Genomic DNA, 21,916 nt, shown 5'->3' on the forward strand with positions numbered 1-21,916 from the left:
GAGAGAGACATAAACTGCCGAGCAAATGGGGGAAGGTGGAATGGAGTGCCGATCGGTATAGTAGATCTAACGTTCTCCCAAGTCGGCTGTCAAGGTCCCTGCAAAGATAAGAGAAAGGAGGGTGCGGAAGAATAAAAGTACAAGAAACGACGAGATCAGGGACCTAAGCAATACAATCATATATGGGACGAAAGGGAAAAATTTATACACGTATCTCTCTTATTCAACTCCCACTATCACCTTTGAGCGCCTCTGGCCGCCTCTATCTTCTACTCGACAGCATCACTGCCGGCTTCACGTAAGTACGTGTGCTAAGCGATGGGGACGGGATCCCCGGGAAGCAACGTGCGGGAATCAGCCATCTCCGCAGTGGCACCGTGGAAGTGGGCGATAAGAGAGTACGTCAAGCGATGTCTAGGGTGAAGATGATAACATCCCGGTACGTGATGCTCGAACAGGCAAGTTTGCACCAATAAGCGGAATTGGTGGTGCGATAGGCGAACGGCTGCTTTGAGTGCGGAGACATTTAGAGTAACACGGTGGCGTAACATAAGATAAGTAAATTCTTGGACTGCAGGATGTTATTGAGGAGTAGTGGTCCACAAACGTACTCTAGACCATTGGCAATGTTAGTGTAGTTTTCTCGTATGATGGCGCTATCTTTACAATGCCGTGATGTGGTTCCGAGTAGCATGGCGCCGGCCTCGCGGTTTACGAGCCGCTGGGCGCTAGAAGGTGGCGCTATCCGCCACGCGTCTCAGAACACTCGACACAATACATGGTAATGCAAGCGTATAGGTTTATCTGCCAAATTGCAACAGATACCACCCAAGGTTAATGCTTCTCACCGAGGGGATAATGAATACCAAGAAAAAAAAAGTAAAGTAAATAGCCGTGGGGGGAAAAGTATATGACAAGACATAATGACATGCGCATTCTTGAATAGTGTACACAAAGTAAACGCACCTGCAACTCCGAGCCCGTGTCGCCTTATGAAGGACTAGTAATTACCATCTAATGTCCTCGTCAAGCGTGAGCAACCCAAATTCTAATGACATAGCACGTTCCAACTCATCCCACGTATCGAATAAAGGCAGGTCTAGGTGCGCATCTCGGTGTCCTCGCCGTCGTCAATATCGCCAATCTTGCGCTTGCTGGGCGTAGCGCTGCCCTCGTCGTCGGCATCGTCGCCTTCAGTCCATTCCGTCACCTCCCATTCGACTTGCACGCCACTCTCAGTGTGTCCACCTCGCTGCTGCTTGAAGCGTCCAAGCCGAGTGTTGCGCACAATCTCTTCGAACCAAGGAGCGCCTCGCGATTGCGGTCCCGAGCGAGCGACGGTGGTGCGTGCAGGATGCGATGGTGAGGGGCCAGCGGCAGTGGATTCGTCGTCGCTGCTCTCGCTGCTGCTGGGCAGGTAACCAAGCTCTCCTAGCAACTCCTGGTCCTCGTCCAGCAGACTGCCGACGGTTAAGGAAATGTGCTCAGCCTCATCTCGAGTTCGCTCATTCCACGATGAGAGCTGTGTGCCGCAGTATCCACAGAATTGGCGACGAGTATGCGATGTAAATGGGGAGACGAAGCTGCGCTTGATGCTCAGTCGCGTCTCGTCGGGGAACTGGGCGAATGTGGCTGATGTGTACCATGGTAGAGGTACGCGGAACCAGAGAGTGAGGGGGTTTGCTGAGTGATGCCCTATCTACAAGTTAGCATCCAGTACCTTGTTGGAATGCGCTGCTAGCTCCTATGCCGCACCACAAAAAGAACATGAACTTACGCGATGCCGAAGTGTTGTCGTATCTCAGTTCAGCCAGTTGGGCCTGTTGTGTCGGAATCTCAATCACATAGCGGTTTCGTCCGCAGGCGCAACTTCCATGCAGTGTTTGGGTTGCCATTCCGTAGTTCGTTTGTGCTTCCGAAGCACGAATTGGTTTGTTGGTGGTGTTTTAGATGTGGCGTGTGTCAGTGCAGGCAATAGGCAACGTGCCTTTACCAGCCAGCGGGCGATTGATGTCTTTAGTGTTTGCGGGGGAAGCGTGGAAAGAAATCGAAGCCGAAATTACACGCCCGTTGCGGCTTCCCCAACTGTTGTGCAACACGGTCTGTGCTGTGATTGGTCAAAACGTCAGCCCTGTGAGATGGCAACCACGCCTGACACAACTATCGCATCACCTTGACAACAGAGACGCAAAAGAAACTCTCAATATCTGGCAAATTTCCATGTCGCGCGTAATGGGGATATTCACGCGCCTTTATTTCGAAGAGTACGAGTCCTGCGTGATACTGAAACTCGCGATCTCTGACCATTGTGATCCAACATCGCGTCATGTGTGGGGAAGCTGAAGAACATTCGAGCACCACCCAGCATCTTCGCGACGACCCAAACTGGCGCACGTCCTCACACAGAGCAAAAGACAAAGAGATTAGCACAGTTGCAGTCAATCAAAACTTCTCTTTCGATTCGCTTGGCTGATTGATCTTCATCGTGTATGCATGCGTTGTCCAAGGCACGCATACTTGAGTAACAGACCAATCCACGTTCATGCGCCCTTGTCCTTCCCTTCCTTCATCGCAGCAACGCTCTCGTTGACCTTCTGCACTGCCTCCCGTCCACCAGCCCAACATTTTCTTTTTCCAACGTCAAACACGCGATGAATATGGGGGCTCCATATCCCGTCCATGAGCAAATTACAAAACTTCCTTTCCTTGAACCAAAACAGCCATCCCTTCCATCCGTAGCCCAGATACTCGTTAACACCGGTGCCGGCTAGATCGTCCATGGCTCTGACCCACGTCCCAGGATCATATGTTCCGGGCGACACATTATGGCGATGCTGTGCTTGGCTTATAAGCCAGTTGTGATGGTCTGTGACTGCAGTTTGCATGTCGATGGCATCTGGAAGACGCGACTTGCCAGCCCATACTTGCGCTATTGCCATGGACGCCATGTCGAAAAGCTGGAAACCACTGACAGCACTAAACACATTCCCAAGGAACGCGAGGCTATCCGGTTTTTTCACAGAGAAGACATTGTAGTAAAGGTTGAAAAGCGACTTGTTGTTCGACCCGCCCGCTTTCAACCATCCTTTGGGGCGACATGACGGGTCAAAGCTGGGGTCCATGATACTGAAATCGCTCTGGTAACCCGTACACCATACGATGACATCGACGTCGATTTTCCTCCCGTCTTCAAGCTCCACTGCGGTGTGATTGAGGATACGCTTGACACCTGCAACGGACTCGATACTGCCGTTCTCTAGACAAGGAACGAGAGTGTCAGATATGATGAAGTTGCTAGGAGGCTCGAAGCGCCATTCTGGACGGATGTTAAAGCTTTTGTCTTGCATTCTTTTCAACATCATGTCGAATAACTTTTCCCCTAAGCGAGGGATGAATTTGGCAATGAGACTCTGGATAGTAAGAAGTCGGATACTATGCGTGTGATCTACAGGCACACCGTCGATGTTTCGCGGAAGCTACAGCTATGAGTCAGTCCAGTGTGTCTCAGGGTCCATCCGTTTCAGAGGATACATACGATTCGCGATCCGTGTCGATGTGCCATATACACCTTGTCTGCGACACCGACTAGCTGAGTCGCTGTATCCGTCGCGCTATTACTGAAGCCCACGACCATGACTTTCTTCCCTTCGTACTCTCTCGGTCTCTTGAACGCCTGCGAATGTATATTCACTCCAGCGAACTTTTCGATCCCTTCGACATTAGGCATATTCGCCTTCCCAATCATACCACCAATAGCTACAACGACCTTGTCAAAATACTCCTTCTTCTCGTCTGCAAACACAACAGCCCATTTCTGGTGTTCTTCATCAAACGTAATTTGCTTGATAGAAGTGTTGAGTCGAAGGTACGGCTCAAGTTCGAAATGCTTCATGTAGCTTATCAGGTACTCCTGGACCTGTGCGGCTGTGGGATGAGAAGCCATATCTTCCGGGAACGGATAGTCTGTAAAGCATGCTCGTTCTTTTGATATGTTGACTACTGTGGTTTCCAGGACTGATGTGTGTTCATTTGCTGAGTATTGCCATAGGCCGCCGATGTAGCTATTGCGATCGAAGCCGGTAACGATGAATCCTTCATCCCTCAGGTTCTTTAGCGCTACGAGACTGGCGGGCCCTTTACAAATCAGCTCGTTTTTTCTTCGGAATTACACGGGGAATGCTCACCTAAGCCTATCACGGCTACAGTAGTGTCTTCGGTCATGATGTCGGCTGGGAGGAGACTTTGTGTAATACGCCGCTACCCAAGCTATTTCCATGTAATGCTCATACCCAAAACTCTTGCCTCGGGTCGTAAAGATAGGGCGATGAAGATACCCTCAAGGTTTGAAGTGACCATCTTACGCCCGTACTTAAATGGGGCGCCTAGAAGGGATTGACTACTTGGGCCTGGTGGGCAAGCACTGACCCGTTTCCACATGGTGTGATTCACCCATATCTTTATCCTTCACCAATGGCTATTTCCCGTCATTGTTTCCAACAGAGCAATGTCTAGTACTGTCAAAATTTCCCTGACCATCCAAGTGGGTCAGCCAATTATCTCCAGCTGCGTTATACGGGATCTTTTAACAAGGAAGCCTTCTCTGATTTCTAATACCCTCGGATATGTTCACAGGTACGAAGGGTATGTGCACAGCATCGTCCTAATCGGGTCTGCTTCGCGATCAGCTCAATTGTGGGCGAAGCAGAGCCACACCGCCCACCAAGCTCAACGCTTAGTGTGGCGTTGCCCCACTTCACAGCCCACCTTCCAGGCGAAACCTCTCGCATGTGCTGTCAGATCAACGTGACATGCCCGACCCATCGTAAGGAGTGGATAGACGGCCCCCAAGGCTAGACATTACGCGCGGTCCTGAAATTGCGATTGGTTGTTGAGGTAAGATGGCAAGGCAGCAGCTTTCCAGCTGGTGCAGCCTACTGCAAAGTAACAAGACTACTGCAGAGCAGAATACATTGACATAAGCTTTCGGCTCCACCATCTCCAGATAACCAGTTCTCCAAGTCCTCCTGACATCTTTCTCATCTTCCTACAACGTGAATTCGATAGTTGGGAGTTCTACTGCCTGCTTACTCCACACATCATCATGGCTGGTCCACCTTCATACCCCGCCAATACAAACTTCAACGCTCACCATCCATCGCCTCCATCTACGTCATCGCATTCGAACATCCCTTTCACACCCAGTGCCACATCAGTCGCAGATTCATCCGATAATGAGCTGGAACTGACGCCTGTCCACAGTCCTGGAGGCCCACAATACGATGATTTGCCACCTTCGTACGATGAAGCCCAGCATCAGGCTGTTCACGATACGCGCAATGGCATAGCACCTATAGACCCAAACCAGATCGAAGCTCACCGAATCACGAGTAATGAAGGGCCTGATGAAGCTGAGGTTTGGGAATATCGGGTAAAGGGAGAGCAGACGGATCCGGCGAGCGAACGGGAACAAGCTCCAGACTATGCCAACTATAGGAACGACAAGGCCACCAGTGTCCCAGTTCAACAACATGGAGCTTCTTCTTCTTCTTCTTCAAGTTCAGGTTCTGATCTAGCTGCTGTTATGCTCAGCCAGGCACTGGAGTTTACGCGTAGCGAGCCAAACGCTGATGCGCAGTATGCGCCACATTTGAATCGGCCCATTGCGATACCCGAGAACAGAGAGCCCGGGCAATCTTCAAACGAACACAAGCAATTCTTATGTGCATATGCGGAAGTCCTGCGAGGACATTCTGTCAGGCCTGCTGAGTTTGCTGACTTCTTGTATGGTCTTAATGTCCTAGCTACAGCAACGAATGCGACAGCCCAGGACTTACTCGACGACTTTTCTGACAAAGGCGCACCATCGAGGATTGTACAGGATTACATACGAGGGGCAAATGAGGCCTTCTTTGCGCCGCGAGGCCTCACCGTCTCATTCCGCAGCGAACCTGTGCTTCTCGATTCCTTGCCCATCCCAGCGGGCAGACGAGCTGCCATCCTCGCCGATTTCCTGGAAGTGACTCGGGGTGCTGAGTGGCGCGCAAAACAACTATATCCCTGGATTGAGGCTCTTCATGCTAATGTGGATGGTATCACGACCCCGAGTGAGCGTGTACTCAGGTTGCACGAGACTGGCGTGCGTTACGCAAGTCAGAGAACACAATCAGACCCACCTAGTCACAACGATGACGACGACTACCCAGTTGAGAAGTTGCACATATACCATTCGGAAGAGGATGAAGACCCGCCACACTCTATACCTGGACCTTCAGAGGAAACGCGCCACGGTTCTGGCCACCGTGGACGAGACCATCATCATCATCATCCTCGAGGTCAACAAGGAGGTCACTGGTCGCCATTTGGCATGCCAGGTCATGGACCCTTTGGTGCACCCGGAAGAGGACCTTTCGGCCCTCCTGGTAATGGGTCCTTTGGTCCTGGTCGAGGACCATTCGGCAGGCGTGGCCGTGGCTATGCTGGCTGTCGTGGTCCAGCAGGTCCCTTCCAACAGACAGATCCTTGGCGTGGCAATGAGTGGGCTGAGGTGGGCAAAGAACTTGGAAAGATTGGCGAGCAATTTGGAAAATCGATGGGTAATTGGGGCATTGAATTTGGAAAGCGTGCCAATTCTTGGGGTCTGGATGTAGGGAAGATGGCCAGCGGAAGTGGTTCGCAACAACGAGGTGCACCTGGACCGGCATATGAGCAAGTACATGACGACCTACCGCCGTCGTATGACTCTCCTCCTGGCCAACAGTCTGGTGTCTTTCACGGAGATCGGAAAGTTGATCCCGATTCTTCTACCTCGACGGCAGAAAAGGGCAAGAGTAAGGAAAAAGACTTGGCCATGGACGACGATTCCGACACTTCATCAATCTCATCTGATACATCCGACTCCTCCGATTCAGACTCTGACTCCGACTCCGACATCCCCGACACAGATGCCATCTTCGCCACCCGCCTTCGCACCATCAACGCCGAAGCCACCGCCGCCACCCGAAAAGGCAAAAAGAGCGCCTCGGAAATCTCCCGCGAGCGCGCCCTTGCCATTGAGAAAGCGGAAACCGAAAAAGAAAACACAGACCTCAAAATCGCAAGTAGGATCTCGAAACGTGCTGCAACCCGCGATCTAAAGCAACGCCGTCGCGAGCTAAAGCGCCAACACAAGCAGAAGAAGCGCGAGCTGCGTGCTGTGCATGATAGGAAGGGGAAGGGGAAAGCGAGAAAGAGCAGGGAGTGGAAGGAGGCGAAGAAGGAATTCAAGGAGAAGAAGAAGGAGCTTAAGAGGGAGAGGATGGCTGTTAGGAGACAGTGGCGTGAGGGTAGGAATGAGAGAGTTAGGGGTGGACAAGATGTGAGGGTGGAGGAGGAGGTTCAGCCATATCCTCGTGACTGTGGAGATGGAGAGACTCAGGATACGATGGTTTGGTTGGTGATTGAGAATCTGGGACCTTGAGCTAGCTAGCCAGTCAACTCGGATTGCTCAATTTGAGGGAGGAGACAAAGCGATAGATATGGTGTACGTCTTTACATGAGCTACATACCACAACAATTAAATAAGTAAAACGGCGAAGGAACACTTGTGATAATGACTAAACTGGAGTCGATGACATAGTTCGTCCTTATCTGAACCCAGACCTAACAGCCATACTTTTTAGGGTGCAGGTGCATGTGCTCAGGGTCCTGACAAAGCCCTCAGACACAGGTCGGGATAGCGACGCAAACAGATGGGCTTCTTTTCCAGTTTCCCTTGTGTTCCCTCACTGCTCAGGCATGCCGTTGGCGGTGGCGGTTTCGTACAATGACGTCGCTATGCGCTCCTCCGCGGAGCCTCTTACCAACAAACGAACTCACCACCGGGGCAACAGTAGTTCCAGACTTACCTATAGGATCTCATGCTAATATCATCTTTTATATTCACATATTCCTAGGCAATATCTTTGCGACAATACCAACTGCTAACACAGCAACCAGCAACTCCGCAGAACTCACCGAGCAGCATGACAACCATTAATCCTAAGAAAGAGTTCGTTCAAATCGATGAGTTAGACATAGGACTTGAAAGATCACAAATCACCAGTCAAGGTCAGATCGAGCTCCCTGAAAGGAGATCAACGAGCAGCAGCAGCGACTTCGACGGTGTTCAGCCTGATACTCAATCATCTACTCACCAGCTACTAAACAAAGTAAAGCGGAAGAAACGTCATGCCACCATCAAGATCAGAGAAGCACTTCACATTGCAAAGCCCGCAGATGATGCCAAGAAACTGGAACCGGAAGCGTTGGTACTTGCTGATACAGCCGCGGTTGGAGAGTCGAATTCTCGACTTGATGATAAGTCGACTGCGCCAGAGAAACATGGTGTTAAGGATGTCTTAAGGTATCCGATTGATACTGTGAAGAAGATGGGATGGTCTCGGGGTACGTCGGTTGCGTTCTACTGAGCAATCAGTGCAATCACTAAGCACACGAAGAGCATTCTACATGTTCATGTTGTTAACTCTGACGGCTAAAACGTACATCTAGGCAACCAAGAGCTGGCAGATAACATAGCAGTTTCAGAAATGCCACATGGCCAGGAGGTTGACTTGGTCCAGGCGGCGACCACCGCATCCCAAGCTCAAACAGAAGAGGGGAAGCAGCAAGCCAAAGAAACGCTTTCCGAAATGTTAAGACAGCGACAAAACACCTACGTCCGCTGGTCTCTCGACCGACATGTCACCAAACTCCGCGTCCTACCACGAAACACAATAAAGCTCAAACCGCGCTCAGACTTCACCACCACAGACAGCCAAGGAACCACGACCATCGACTGGAAAAACTACACCACCCACCTCCTAGACTACTACGCCCACCAATACGGTGGCCAATACATCGGCTCCAGCTCGTCCCCACCAATCCCCTCCAAAGAAACAATAATGCCCAACCTCGAGCGCCTCATCGTCGCCACCTCGCCCTTTCAAGAATTCCTCATGACAACCCGCCGCGTCTACCTCTGGCAACATCCCCGCGAAACAGCAAAATACCTCGTCATCTACTCCACACTATGGTATCTCGACCTCCTCCTGCCTGGCGTTCTCTCAGCCATCTTGTATCTGGTGGCTCAACGCCGCTGGCACACGCAAACAATGCACGATCTCCGCGACGATATCCAACACCGAGAAAACACACACCGCACCGCCCTCTCCCTGACCGAGTTTATAGAAAAACGCGGCAACACAAACTGGGCCCACGACCTGTTACAAGAAATCGGCCCTTGGCTCATGATCCAACTCGCCGATTTGGCAAATTTCTTCGAAACCGTGCGGAACTTTTACGAGTGGCGGAAACCTTTGCGGACGTTTTCTGTGCTCGTGATGCTGGCTTTGGGTATCTTGGCTACGGTGTTGGTGCCACTGGGGGTGCTGGTCAAGACGGCGACGGCGATGGGGGGCGTGGCGTTTTTTGGGTTGTTTCCAGTTGGGGTGAATTTTCAGGAGTACAGGTTGTTGGTTTCGCCGGTGAAGAGGCTGTTGTGGAATGTTCCGACGCATGCGGAGTGGGCGGTGAGGTTTGTGCAGGCGGAGGGGGTGAGGGTGTTGGTGGATTGGGAACAGGAACAACGGCGGTGTGAGCAGGATGAGCAGAAGGAGTCTGCTACATCTACCAAACCTGACACTAGGGATTTCGCGTCGTACCCAGCACACTTCCAAAAGACAGCAGGATGTCTCATTATCAGCGCAATGGGCATACGTTTCCAAACCACACACTCACCACACGTCGTCCTCTTTGCCCTGCCTTACGACAAGCTTTGTAACCTGGAGAAGCAGAACCGGCATGTGGAGAAAGTGGCGAAGATACTAAAGGCATACGAGAAAGATCTCAGGCTGGTGGATGAAGAGGGTAGGGAGTGGGTGGTGCAGGGCATGGAGAAGAGAGATGAGGTTTTTAGCCAGATTGTGGGGTTTAGTCGGAAGGAGTGGCAGGTTGTGTGGTAGGGGTAGGGGTGGGGTTTGGAGTAGTGGTATGGTGATGGACTTGATAGGGTGGTTTGCGAGTAAAAGTGCTTCGAACCTAAATTTCTTTCTATTGGTGTCTTGTTGGTTTAGGTGAGATTTGTTTCTTTCATTTGCTGCTCTGCACGAGTATAGCTAGTGGAAATACAGATTCAAGTGATATTCTTCACAATTACAGCTGAGGAAAATAGTGCTCTCGATGAAATCCATAAAAGCCATTTTTCGGTCTTCAATGTTCCGACAGAGCAACGAATCTAGTCTGGCGAGAGATCTCTACCTTACCCTTGTTGCCTCCTATTGCATTCCTTGAGCTCAAACTCGTTGGTAGGTAGTTTTCAGAGCTGCATCTAGCATACACAGAGGCCCCTTTGCATAAATAATTTAGACCCATATCCACCCCCTACTCATTGTACACCGTCACCACAATGCCCTCACTCTCTATACAGAACGGGAAGAAAATACCCAGAAAGATCGCAAAACATATTATCTAGTGCAACGTCTCACAGGACTAACAGTAGCAATCCCATCACACCTAATCTAACAGGCCAAACACGACATAAAACCCACCGCGCACCATGCAGTAGCAAACACAGAGTACATACGCAAACACCGAGTTACCCACCACGCTACGCTGTACAGTATCCCCACACAAACAACGCCGCCCCAACAAGCCCAGCAGCCAACAGCCAGTGACATACTCCCCTCACCCAATAGGTAAGCAGGCCCCCCCACCGCCCCTACCCATCCCTTTTCGCACCCGCCTTACCCCCTGACCCCTAAATCCCCATCTCCAATCCAGAATCCAAAAATATCCACCGCTCGCACGTGCAAAAAACCTTTCCCCTCTAGAAGGCCTGTCGTCATCTCCCTTCTCTAGCGCCCTTTGTGGGTACTAGCGGCTTGGCGATGGTTTGGTATGTCACTAGACTGTGCTGATTGGCTGGTGGGATGTAGATCTGGGCTAGACGTTCCGAGGTAAGTATAGAAGGTTAGTGGTGAAAATGTGGTAGGCATAAAAGAAGGGTTTGTGCTGGGTTTGGATGAAGTGGATGAATGAAGCAAAGTGAATGTGATTGAGGATAAGTTAGGGTTCAGAGATTGAAGCGGTCAAAGAAAAGAGTGTTGGGAAAGAGAAATAGGTGTTGAGAAGAGTGTTCAACGGGTAGAGGACTAAACGATAAGGAAGAGCTCAAGAGAAAGAGAAAGAGAAAGAGAAAGAAAGAGACATGGATACCGTCGAGCGCGGAGCAATCGCAGCGGAGAAAGAAGACAAGAGGGACAGACATGGCAATCGCGATGTTGATGTTGAGAAGACTGCTGCTTCTGGTATTGGTGGTGGTGGTGGTGGTGGCGTCACAGGTACGTACCTCTATCTACACCTCCACCGTCTGATTCAACCTTCTAACATATGCATCTAGACACCCACCCATCGTCCGAAAAACCTGCTCTCCCGCCACTAAAAGGCCTCTCTTTCCTCGACCGCTTCCTAGTAGTATGGATCCTCCTTGCCATGGGCATCGGTATCGCCCTCGGAAACACCGTAGACTCTGTTGGACCCGCTCTGCAGAAGGGAGAGTTTGTTGGTGTTAGTATTCCGATTGGTATGTTATCCCTTCCCCGTCTATCACTTCCTCGCTAGTTAGAACGGCGGTTTCACACACACCTACACACACATATACAGAGAGAGAGGGATAGGGAGAGAGATACATCACTAACTCAACATGCCCACAGCAATCGGTTTACTAGTAATGATGTACCCCATCCTCTGCAAAGTACGCTACGAATCCCTCCACCTCCTCCTAAAATCACGCGCCCTCTGGATCCAAATCGGCGTCTCCTTTGTCCTCAACTGGATCATCGCACCACTATTCATGGTAGCCCTCGCCTGGGCCTTCCTGCCCGACCGCCAAGACCTACGCGAAGGCCTAATCTTCGTCGGCATCGCCAGATGCATCGCCATGGTACTTATATGGACGGATCTCGCCCAAGGCGACGGCGACTACTGCGCCGTACTGGTAGCCTTCAACTCGATATTGCAGATTGTCCTGTTTGCCCCCTTTGCCGTCTTCTACATCCAGGTGGTGAGTCACGGGGAGAAGACAACGGTGTCGTATCAGGGCGTGGCGCAGAGCGTGGGCGTGTTTTTGGGCATTCCGCTTGGCGCCGCCGTGATTACAAGGTTGGGGTTGAAGACACTGGTGGGCGAGGAACGGTATCAGCGCCGGTTTATCCGCTATATTGCCCCGTTCTCGCTCATTGGCCTGCTTTACACCATCATTGTCCTGTTTGCCAGCCAGGGCGCCCATGTTGTTGGGCAGATTACGGATGTGCTTCGCGTCTGCGCGCCGCTCTTGGTCTACTTCCTCGTCGTCTTCACGAGCACTGTCTGGTTCTGCTGGAAGATGGGGTTCGGTTATAAAGTTAGCTGCACGCAGAGCTTCACCGCTGCCAGCAATAACTTTGAGCTAGCCATCGCCGTCGTCGTGGCCGTGTATGGTGCAGGAAGTGGGCAGGCTTTGGCAAGTACAGTGGGCCCCTTGATAGAGGTTCCGGTACTTGTGCTCCTGGTTTATGTCCTCAAGTGGATACGAGAGAGGTGGCAATGGGTCTAGAAGGTGTGTCAGTGTAACGTTGAGTGGCAGCGTCGGTCGCCATTACGGCTAGTTACCGGGCCTTCCGGGTATAAGGAAGCTGATTTGAATTCGAAATTGAATCGCTCAAGCGCTTGTTCTGTTATATGATCGATGATGGTAGCATGTGAAGCTACTTCCCGACTAGTGTCGGGTCAACCGAGCAGTGCCTCGCCGAGTCCGGCATCTCCGTCGAGATTACAATTACAACAATAACCGGTCAAAGGGGAGAGCCTCCTAGGAACACCTCGTTGATGCCTGAACCATGATGATGGATTGACGGTGGTCCCTTAGCCCTGAAGCTTTGATCACGCGCTCCACACCATTTCACACGCTAGCGTACCAGGAACCAGAGTTTATTGTCATTACATGTGTCGTAAGCCCTCCTGAATCCTGCAAAAATCCTAATGTTCCCTGCCAGAATTTGGTGTCCCATGAGGCGTAGGCCCTGAGCTAGCGTGCGCGGAGAAGATACCGAAGACTCTTACAGTGCCTTCGCTAAACATACACCACTTCACTAGTCGCATGTCGCTTGAGTCAGCCCCTAACCACCTGACTAACTGGCTTACGTGGGCCAGGGTACCGCAAACCCCACACGGAGATACTGTCTGCTCACAGGCCACGCGGCTTCAGATGCCGGATCCTATTGAAGGCAAGAGTGAGCGAGTTGAACGGGCGGTAAGATGAAGACCATCTTATCGAGATAGCCACAGCCACCGGCTCATAGGGACATGTATCGATCGTGCATGATCGTACTCGCACGCAATGAAATGGCCAGATGTACACTCGTGTGCCCACAAGGGCTCGATCGGCAGTGCGAGCAATGGTCTGTACGTCGGCAGTCTTCTCCCGCTGCTATATTGAGCTCGCAATGGCGACATGCGCACTCCATTAGGGATCATACACAATGTTTGGTGTAGTCGTAGCTCGTGCTGCTACAGCACAAGGCTCATAGATGGTACCAAGTAGCTGGTGCTACGCCCGGCAGGTTGCGGAACCCTCGTTTTCATTTCATGCAGGGCTTCGGTGCCTACGCAATCCTTCATGTACCTCGCATTGCACAGGCTGATGTTGTGATTCGGTCGAGAAAGACTGTGTTGAGAGAAACAGCCATGCTTCAGGAAGCCATGCCTGTAAGCTGGTAGTATCGTACCCTGTGAACGTCAGTGCTCTCTGTGCTCGTGCTCCACAGCCTTATTATTTGCCAAGTCACACAGACGCAAACGTACTAGGCATATCGTACATGCATAAGGAAATGGATTTCAGACATGGTAGACGACCCAATGTGTGAATGCTGTCGGTGAAGGTGACATTGGCGACCGGGAAATGGTTACGGTTCCAGATGCGGTTGCGATGGGTCCTTGTACACTGCAGTACGACACATGGTATTTGGTGGCACAGAGGCGATTCCAGGTCTGGCGTTTATCGCAAATGCAGACAGCCTTGCAGTCAACAATGTCCTTGTGTGTGACAGTGTGCACCAGTGGAATTGTGTTGCCATGTGTAGGTGGCGCGTAGATTGGCTTGCCTGCAACGAGCGCGCTCGATGGTTCTCCGTGTTGGGACATGTCTAGACAAAGTCAGGCGTCCAGTCAGCCCCGTCAGGCTCGGCATGGTTGACAAAAAAGCTGTCGTAGGTAGGTAATATTAAAGTCAAATCCCGAGATTCGTTCCGCTTTGGGCGCGAAATTGGTCATGACGTACGTAGCAAAGTGTTTCGGCAGGCATTCGATGCATGTAGTCGGGGGGTTTGCAGGTCGGTCAGCACGTGTTCCCAGCTACGAGGGACATCTTGCACCAGGGCCAATTATGCTGGACTTGTGTTTTGTTTGGCTTCTGCCAGTCGCCGAGCCATCGGGCTTGAACGGCATGTTTGGTGACGGCACCACGCGTCTCTTAGCAGCAGTAATATAGCTGGAACACGTTGATGACGGCTGAAACGCGCCCTCTCTGGCGCTAGCATGGCGGCAGGGCCCAGGCTCGGTGGCCTTCTTGTCTCAGGAGTGTTGGATGTAAGCGCCGCACGCGCTTCCTTGTAGAGTTGACGGGCGATGTGCAGCGGGCCCCACGCAGCCGTCGCCAGCGCGTACCGGCATTCACCTTGTTTAGAGCTGTCAAATAGTCCAGGTGGCTCGCTAGAAAGCGCGGAGGCGCCACTGGAAGGTGTTTCGAAAGGGTGGGTGGACGGCGCTCGAGGGAACTGCTCGTGTTCATGCAGCTTGACGGGCGCCCAGTCCTACTTTTGCTTACCAGCCCTGCGGAGGACCCAGTAGACCGGTTCCGCCAGGCTAGCGACGACCACGACCATGTTTCAATCGGCCTGCTGTCTCGCGCTCCCCGCAGTCTTGTCGCCCTTGACATGCTATTTGGTCTGCGCCTGCTTGAGTGCGCGTGAACCTTGCAGCCGTCCCTTGCGACGTTGCATCGTTCTAGAGTTATGCTGATGTTGTGTCGTTAGCTGAAACCGCCCCTCTCCGCCGCCGCCGAGGTTTCTCGCTACCAAACCATCACGACGTCGACTTTGTAGGCGGGTAAAGGGCCTTTTGGCGGCAAATTGCTGGGTCCAGTTACGACGACAGCCGTCAACCCATGTGCAGACGGAGAAGCATCTGCAGAGTCGTCACTTGGGCAGTCAGACGTCGCTTCTAGCCGTACATGGTATATAGTTGGCGAGCCCAATGGCTTTGTCTGCCGCGCAGCTGACTAGATAGGAGCTAGATGCGAGCAACTACTCCCGGCGGTGAAGGGGGGGGAAATGCTTCTGAAATTACTGTTGACTCGATCTTGACCTGTCGTGTGCTGCCAACTGCACGGGACCATGACCAATGCCCGGTGGTCAACTCGCTACCAAGTCAGCGACAAGTCATCGGCATATAAAAGCGAAAAGGCGTTCCTGTATGTGCATGCGATCCTGACCTGGATCCGATTCGGGAAATGATCGGCGAGCATCCGGTAAAGCACAGATGACTAGCGCAGGCCCTGGTCCTGTATAAGGCGGGACGAGATTGGTATTGCTCAGCTCTTCCCAGTTGGCTTCATAGTGAAGCATGCCATGCACCGGTAGAAAAGGACGAGTAGTTGTCGACAGCTGCCGGGAACAGCAAACTCCTGTGCCGACGACGACGGGCGGGCGGGGGTTGCAGGCGTTGCGTAACCCTTTCTGTACCGAACAACCAAGTTCGGCAGCGGAACGGCGCGCGGCGCTGCAACAGCAAAGTGTGTCAACGACGCAAGTCGCGACCGTGCTCTGCAATGCATATCCAAAGCCTGGGACCGCTCCTGAGGCCGGGGCCTTTCAATGCTAGGCGCGTAGGCATTTTGAGCGTAAGAGAGGCGGTTTGAATGGAACAGGTGTGAAATCAGCATAGCCATTGACGTGCATGACAGTCTGCTGGGACAAAGCAATTCTTTTCCGTAACTACTGAGGCGACTGAAGTGCAGCCGGGGATGGCGGAGATTATCCTTTGCTCGTCGTATCACTCGGCTAACAGTCATCTCGGGCCATGGTGCAAAAGCGTCAGTTGAGCCGACTATATGGGAGGGCTGATGGTATACGCCCGTCGCCCGTCGCCATATACGCGTCCAGAAAGAGTCGGGGCACAGAAACGGTAGGGCGTGGTGGTGGGCTTGGTCGCCCATTCGCCGTGGCCGTGGCCGTGACCATGGCTATTCGCCGAAGCGGGGAGCATGGTACGGGATCCAGCTCTTGAACCACTCTATTGGGCGTCGAGGACCAACGCGAAGACGGTCCGGCGAAGCTTAGAAAGGCCGCCAGCCATGTCCTGGCTAGCCGGGTCGCCCATCTTCGTCGTCATATCTCCGTCGCGTCGAGGGGCACATTTCACGTCAAGTATCATATCAGAGGCAGCAGAAGCCTCAGAAGCCTCGTACTGTCGTCATGACGGATGGCACATGGCAAATGGCATAGGGCGCGTGTCATCGACGAGTATCAGACTCTTCTTCCCCCATGTCATGCGCCTCACTGTCACTTCGCAGCAGGGCCTGGCTTTCGCTGAGCGGTGTGGGCGTGGTGGTAAGGATGTGACGAACTTCGCAGCACCACCAAGTACCAAGCACAGCACCAGCACCAGCACCAGCACCAGCTCGGTTCCAGCGCTCATGGGCGCGCTGGACCGGGGGAGGGACCTCAGGGCAATGGGTGGACAGCCAGTCAGCGCACGGGTGCATTTCCGACAGACTGTTACCGCCATCATGGTAGCTGGAAAAGAACCATACTCTGTTGGGTCCAGCTCCGAGCGTGTCGCGGACTGCGGACGGTGCGAGTGCCATGGACAGGCCAACTAATTAATAGCTGTCTTGTTAATGGCCTGGGATGCAGATGGGTCCCAAGAGGTGCGCAGATGGGTGGACCCGCCTCGGACTGCCTCTTGCATTGATGCCGGGACGCCTGCTTGTGGTCGACCAGCCCCAGCGTCAGCCCTCATTGTCGCGCCTGCAGGGGTTTCGCTTTTAAATACCTCGCGCTTCTCTCTGGGCCTGATGACTGAGATGCCGGTCCTGCCACCTGAAGTTCACATATACACACGTCGCTGCTGCTGCTGCTGCTGCTGCTACTGCTGCCCGCTCTAGCCCGCGACGACAACGCCGCCGCCGCCGCCTACACGCCAAATCCATCTTCACCCACCAGTACCAGTTCTCGCCCCCTAGAACAAAGTTATTACCCTGCCGGCTTCTTCTTCCGGCTGTATCATTCCGCCCAACGTCAACTTGCCTCGCGCCTTCGGGCCACCACGACCGCGAGTCTCTCCGTCTCAAGTCTCATGATCAGCGCAAAGTCGTCATCGGCACCACCAATTACCGATTAGTAGTCGCTGCGAGGCTGCCCAGCAAACTCCCACCGCTGCTCGTCCAAGGCTGCTCGCTCCAATGGTCACGATGACATCGAATGGGTGAGTGCACTACTCCTCCCCGCTCCGTGCGACGCGCCCAAGGCTGGTCGGCGGCAATGCGCCTGCAATGGCCCCCCCCCCAGCAAACCTCAGACAGCTAACCTGCAGCTCCAGATTGCCCGTGCCCGCTCAAAACAGCAACTATTTGGAAAATGGCCGATGGTACCACGGCTTCCGGAGAGGCCTCTACATGTACCCATGCGACGAGGTAGGCAGCCGCGAGTTGTTGGCTCCTTCTGCGCTGACGCTAGAATACCACAGCCAGAAAAAGACCGCATGGACATTTACCACCAGTTCTTTGCCGTAGCACGAAGAGGCCAGCTGCACCAGGCCCCAGTACCCGTCGAGCCACATCTGCAGCCCCGCATCCTCGACGTTGGGTGTGGGACAGGCATCTGGGCAATTGACATGGCCGAGTAAGTTTATTCCTAATTCTGCCTCGTCAACCCACGGCTAACCGCGACTGTGCAGCAAATACCTAAACGCCGAGGTATGCTTTTCCCGCCCCGAAATTCAGACTTGTTTCTGCCTTGCGACCTCACGACTAACGCGACATGCGCGCAGGTTTTAGGATTAGATCTGGTCAACATCCAGCCCGAGAAGTATGCCTCCCTCCGCTGCCGCCTCTCTACCTGACACTGATTAGTCCCCGCAGAATCCCCCCGAACCTGCGATTCCGTGTACCACGCGACTATGAGAGCCCCTGGACGCTGGGCGAGGATTCTTGGGACCTAATTCACCTGCGCATGGCCTGTGGCAGCGTTACATCTTGGCCAGAACTCTACCAAAAGATATTTTCGTAGGTAGCAACCCCCCGCGCGCCCCGCTGTGCCAATGCTAACCTAGGCCTCGCAGGCACCTCAAGCCAGGCACTGGCTGGATAGAGCACATTGAAATCGACATGGAGCCGCGCTGCGACGACCGCACGCTTCCCCCCGACAGCATGCTCACGCAGTGGTACGGCTGGCTAGCTGATGCTACGCACCGAGTTTCGCGCCCAATCGCATACGAGCACCGCACCCGCCAGCTGCTGCAGTCTGCCGGCTTCATCGATATCCAGGAGACGGTTATTCGCGTCCCGTACAACACATGGCCCAATGACCCGCACCAAAAAGACATCGGCAGGTGGTACAATCTGGGCCTGACCGAGGGTCTGGAGGCGCTAACCTTTGCACCCCTCACCAGGGTCTACGGATGGGATCTCAACGCACATGTCAAACCATTGCTCGAGAACGTGCGGAGGGAGCTCTGCAACCGCAAAATTCATGCGTACAACAATATGTAAGTCAGGCCCCGGCCCCCGTGGTACCAATTATTCCATGTCAGGCTAGACGCTGATGCCTTGCTCCATAGCCACATTTGGACTGCTCGCCGCCCCCAGCAGTAGGCCCTCGCACCACACTTGTAGGACCCCGATGATCGATTGACGATGCTGTATCTGGCCTTTGTTTGCCTATTACAGCGCGCGCCACGCAGTAGCCAGCGAGGTCCCGCCGGCGAGTCTGCTGCATTGGGCATCCTCCGAAGCTCTGTCGAGCGCATCAACGCGCCAGCCCCGTCACACCTGGACCCTGGCGACACTTCCAGGAAGTTGTGCATTTCGCGGAACATCACTAGCCTCACTCTGCTATTGGTGAGCACCTCGACCTTGGTCGGGCATGACGGAGCAGGGGAATCCCCCACCGGCACACGTCCCGTGACGGTGTCGCTTTACACTTTATTCGCATCACCTTGCCCTTTACCTAATGGCGCATTTTGCGGTAGGGAAAATCTGGAGTTTTTTCGGCGACTACCCCTGTCCGGCGTTTACGGCACCTTGAAGAATATGATACCTCGGTTTTCCTGTGATAAAAACGAATTTCTATTTCCACTGTCACTGTTTCCTAAGCAGATCGCGGCTGTCTGAGCGCGTCCTTGTGCATGGCATCATTTTTGTGTTGCTGGCGACCACACGGTGTTGGTCCCTAGTGTTTTGTGTCTCACGTGGGAGGCACATGCTATTGATTTAGCGAAAGCGACCAGGATGAACATGTCCCCATTTTCAAGGACAGCACGAGCAGTAAATAATAGGTGCCAATATATACCCCCACTTTCTTCCAACGCTCGTTCGCATGGGCCACTAGGTGCAATGTAACGGTGAGGCTGCTAACTTGGGCTGGGAGCACCTTGGGTCCAAGGTCAGACGGTCGTTTGGTCCAAACGCATCTACGTCACAATGGTGCCAGTGGCAAGTCCAATGTGGTGTACATGTAGGTACAGTATACCGGTCACGGTAGAGACGGAGGTGCGGTGCTGCAGTATGTATGTTCGCTGGGCGTCATGGTGTCGGCTGGCATGCTGTATATATCGATGCCACGCGTCGTTCCAGGTTGGTGGGTAGGTTCGCGTGCAAAGTCAGGCCAGAAATATGAAGGCAACATTGAAATGTGCAACTATCAAGGGCGGGCGATAGCAGCTTAGGCAGGCGAATATTGACGCCTAGCAATCGGCGCCTAAGTTTCAGTGTTGCATAGTTACCTTGCTCGCTGGCCCAGGGTGCCGGACCGATCCTTTTGGCAATTATAGCAAGCGAGCTGCAGCAGTGTGGCACACAAACATGCGCCGAGGTAAGTTGCCATGCACAATAGATCACGGCAGGGCTCACATCAAGGGCAAGATAAGATGCGTGTGCGCAATGCCGGCCGCACTGATACCAGATGAATGGTGAGATGTATGCGGGGGTGGCATGGGGGCGACAAGAAGGGAGTTGCTGGCAAGCTCAAGCTTGTGTTGGCATTGGTGATCCGACGAGCTGGGTCGGACGAGGGTTCTCCCGTATCCCGTGCCTTCCTCCCGTGGAACGAAGGAACAGCGGAGCGCGAGGACAGAACAGCTGGAACCAGAACCAGAACGGCGACGACGAGCAAAAAGAAGAAAAGTCAGCCCATGTGGTGGAGACTGGCGGGCCCGAGCGAGTGTGAGTGCATGCAACTTGTCTCGTCCATGCTGTATCGCAATCTTGTGCACCCACTCACGCGTCGCGTCTCGCGTTACCTGCTAACGGCTTATAGCCAACACATGGTCCCTTCGTCTGCCGTTGATATCGCCGGGCCTATCTCGGCCGCCCTCTTGACTAGTCCGCCTGTAATGCCTTCTCCTCGCGAACCATCGTCCACACCTTCTGACATACTGACACATTTTGCGACGCCTTCATTGCTGGGTCTATCTGCCCACTCCATCCTGCCTTATCCAAATGCATAGAGTCGGCCAGTAATAAGGCGTCGCCTCTCCGCCGCCTGCATGCTGCCTACACGACACTACGACACTACCTCTCCTTTCCAGCCTGCTTCTGCAACCACACGTCCTTTGCCATCCCGAGTCGAATACACCGCCATTGTCCCTCGCCGCCAGCACATCAACGCTATTGCATCCGAGGCTCCAGTCATGATGCATCCTCGCCCACCCGTCACAGTTACCGGCGGCGAGGTTCTGCCGCCCACGACTATTAACATGTGAGCCGACTGCGCCACTGCACTGCTCTTTTTACCACACCCCCGGATAATCCATGTCCGCGGCATGTCGGCCGAGTTCCGATGCTATTGGCTACGTCAACGTGGCGATGAAATCGGTTACCTGATCGTCGGAACTTTCCCTGCCAGCATCTCATCGAGTCACCTCTCGCAGGCCGACGCTTCGCCACGCTTCGCCATATGCCGATGAGGCATATTGGCTTGGTACTTTGACGTGTTGGTGGCGTCTGCGCATCCGCCTATTCGGATCTCACCTGCAGCATCTCAGACTACCAAATGCGGCCATCTGTTCGCACCCCCATTCGGCACCTTGGGCTTTCCTGTCAGGGACCGCATCATCTAGCGTACGGAGCGGACCTCCCCAACCAACTTTTGCCCAGTAAGTCTCTCCGTCGAGTCTCTATTCGTCTACACCTGCATGATGACAAAGCTGGGGCCATAAGAGATCCTCTCCTATACGCTTCTCGGGGCGTTGTGGATCGCAGGATCTATGCTTTCCGAACCAGCAAATTTCCATCTTCTCAACCTGTCTGATACATATTACATGCACTTTTGCTAGTGCATTTTTTCCCCACAATTTCTGCAAATCCTATCGGACTTTTGTCAACGACTAACGATTGGTTAGGCTCAAACTTCCGTCCCGGACGATCAGCGCTTGCAGCCGGCCTTGGACTTGTGGGTTCATCGAACACTAGCGCCAAAAGGAGCCAGGAAACGGTTCATCGTTCACTAGATCTGAATGCTTTCTTGATTCAGTGCCTACTTGGACAGTGCGTGGAATGACTGGTATACGGTGTTTCCTGTCCATGTGGATCGTGATTATGCGCTTCGGTTGAGACGCACATAGGCCTCTGGCGCTTGACACTTATGCT

The 21,916-nt window shown here is 53.2% G+C and overlaps 6 protein-coding genes across 6 annotated transcripts; 4 read left to right on the top strand and 2 right to left on the bottom strand.

Annotated features, from left to right (window-relative positions):
- Positions 1-1,099: 1,099 nt before the first annotated feature.
- PtrM4_114140 (uncharacterized protein) lies at positions 1,100-1,895 on the bottom strand (the record flags this gene model as incomplete). Its single annotated transcript, XM_001934796.2, has 2 exons — positions 1,100-1,695; positions 1,778-1,895. The coding sequence occupies 2 exons, from the start codon at positions 1,893-1,895 to the stop codon at positions 1,100-1,102; spliced, it is 714 nt and encodes a 237-aa protein (XP_001934831.1).
- A 645-nt stretch (positions 1,896-2,540) lies between these two features.
- On the bottom strand, positions 2,541-4,221 carry PtrM4_114150 (dimethylaniline monooxygenase 2; the record flags this gene model as incomplete). The annotated part of the gene is made up of 3 exons (XM_001934797.2): positions 2,541-3,476; positions 3,536-4,134; positions 4,185-4,221. 3 exons carry the CDS (start codon positions 4,219-4,221, stop codon positions 2,541-2,543), a joined length of 1,572 nt encoding a protein of 523 aa, XP_001934832.2.
- A 2,153-nt stretch (positions 4,222-6,374) lies between these two features.
- PtrM4_114160 (uncharacterized protein) lies at positions 6,375-6,647 on the top strand (the record flags this gene model as incomplete). Its single annotated transcript, XM_066108120.1, has 1 exon — positions 6,375-6,647. One exon carries the CDS (start codon positions 6,375-6,377, stop codon positions 6,645-6,647), a length of 273 nt encoding a protein of 90 aa, XP_065961305.1.
- Positions 6,648-8,000: 1,353 nt separating this feature from the next.
- On the top strand, positions 8,001-8,444 carry PtrM4_114170 (uncharacterized protein; the record flags this gene model as incomplete). Its single annotated transcript, XM_001934798.2, has 1 exon — positions 8,001-8,444. One exon carries the CDS (start codon positions 8,001-8,003, stop codon positions 8,442-8,444), a length of 444 nt encoding a protein of 147 aa, XP_001934833.2.
- A 3,061-nt stretch (positions 8,445-11,505) lies between these two features.
- Positions 11,506-12,607, top strand: PtrM4_114180 (SBF multi-domain protein; the record flags this gene model as incomplete). Its single annotated transcript, XM_066108121.1, has 2 exons — positions 11,506-11,596; positions 11,727-12,607. The coding sequence occupies 2 exons, from the start codon at positions 11,506-11,508 to the stop codon at positions 12,605-12,607; spliced, it is 972 nt and encodes a 323-aa protein (XP_065961306.1).
- A 4,914-nt stretch (positions 12,608-17,521) lies between these two features.
- Positions 17,522-18,922, top strand: PtrM4_114190 (Tam, Trans-aconitate methyltransferase; the record flags this gene model as incomplete). Its single annotated transcript, XM_001934802.1, has 8 exons — positions 17,522-17,535; positions 17,650-17,743; positions 17,797-17,951; positions 18,007-18,025; positions 18,100-18,137; positions 18,191-18,334; positions 18,391-18,816; positions 18,889-18,922. 8 exons carry the CDS (start codon positions 17,522-17,524, stop codon positions 18,920-18,922), a joined length of 924 nt encoding a protein of 307 aa, XP_001934837.1.
- Between the last annotated feature and the right edge of the window lie 2,994 nt (positions 18,923-21,916).

This window comes from Pyrenophora tritici-repentis, chromosome 6 (genome assembly GCF_003171515.1).
Source record: "Pyrenophora tritici-repentis strain M4 chromosome 6, whole genome shotgun sequence".
In the NCBI taxonomy this organism is placed as follows: Eukaryota; Fungi; Ascomycota; class Dothideomycetes; order Pleosporales; family Pleosporaceae; genus Pyrenophora; species Pyrenophora tritici-repentis.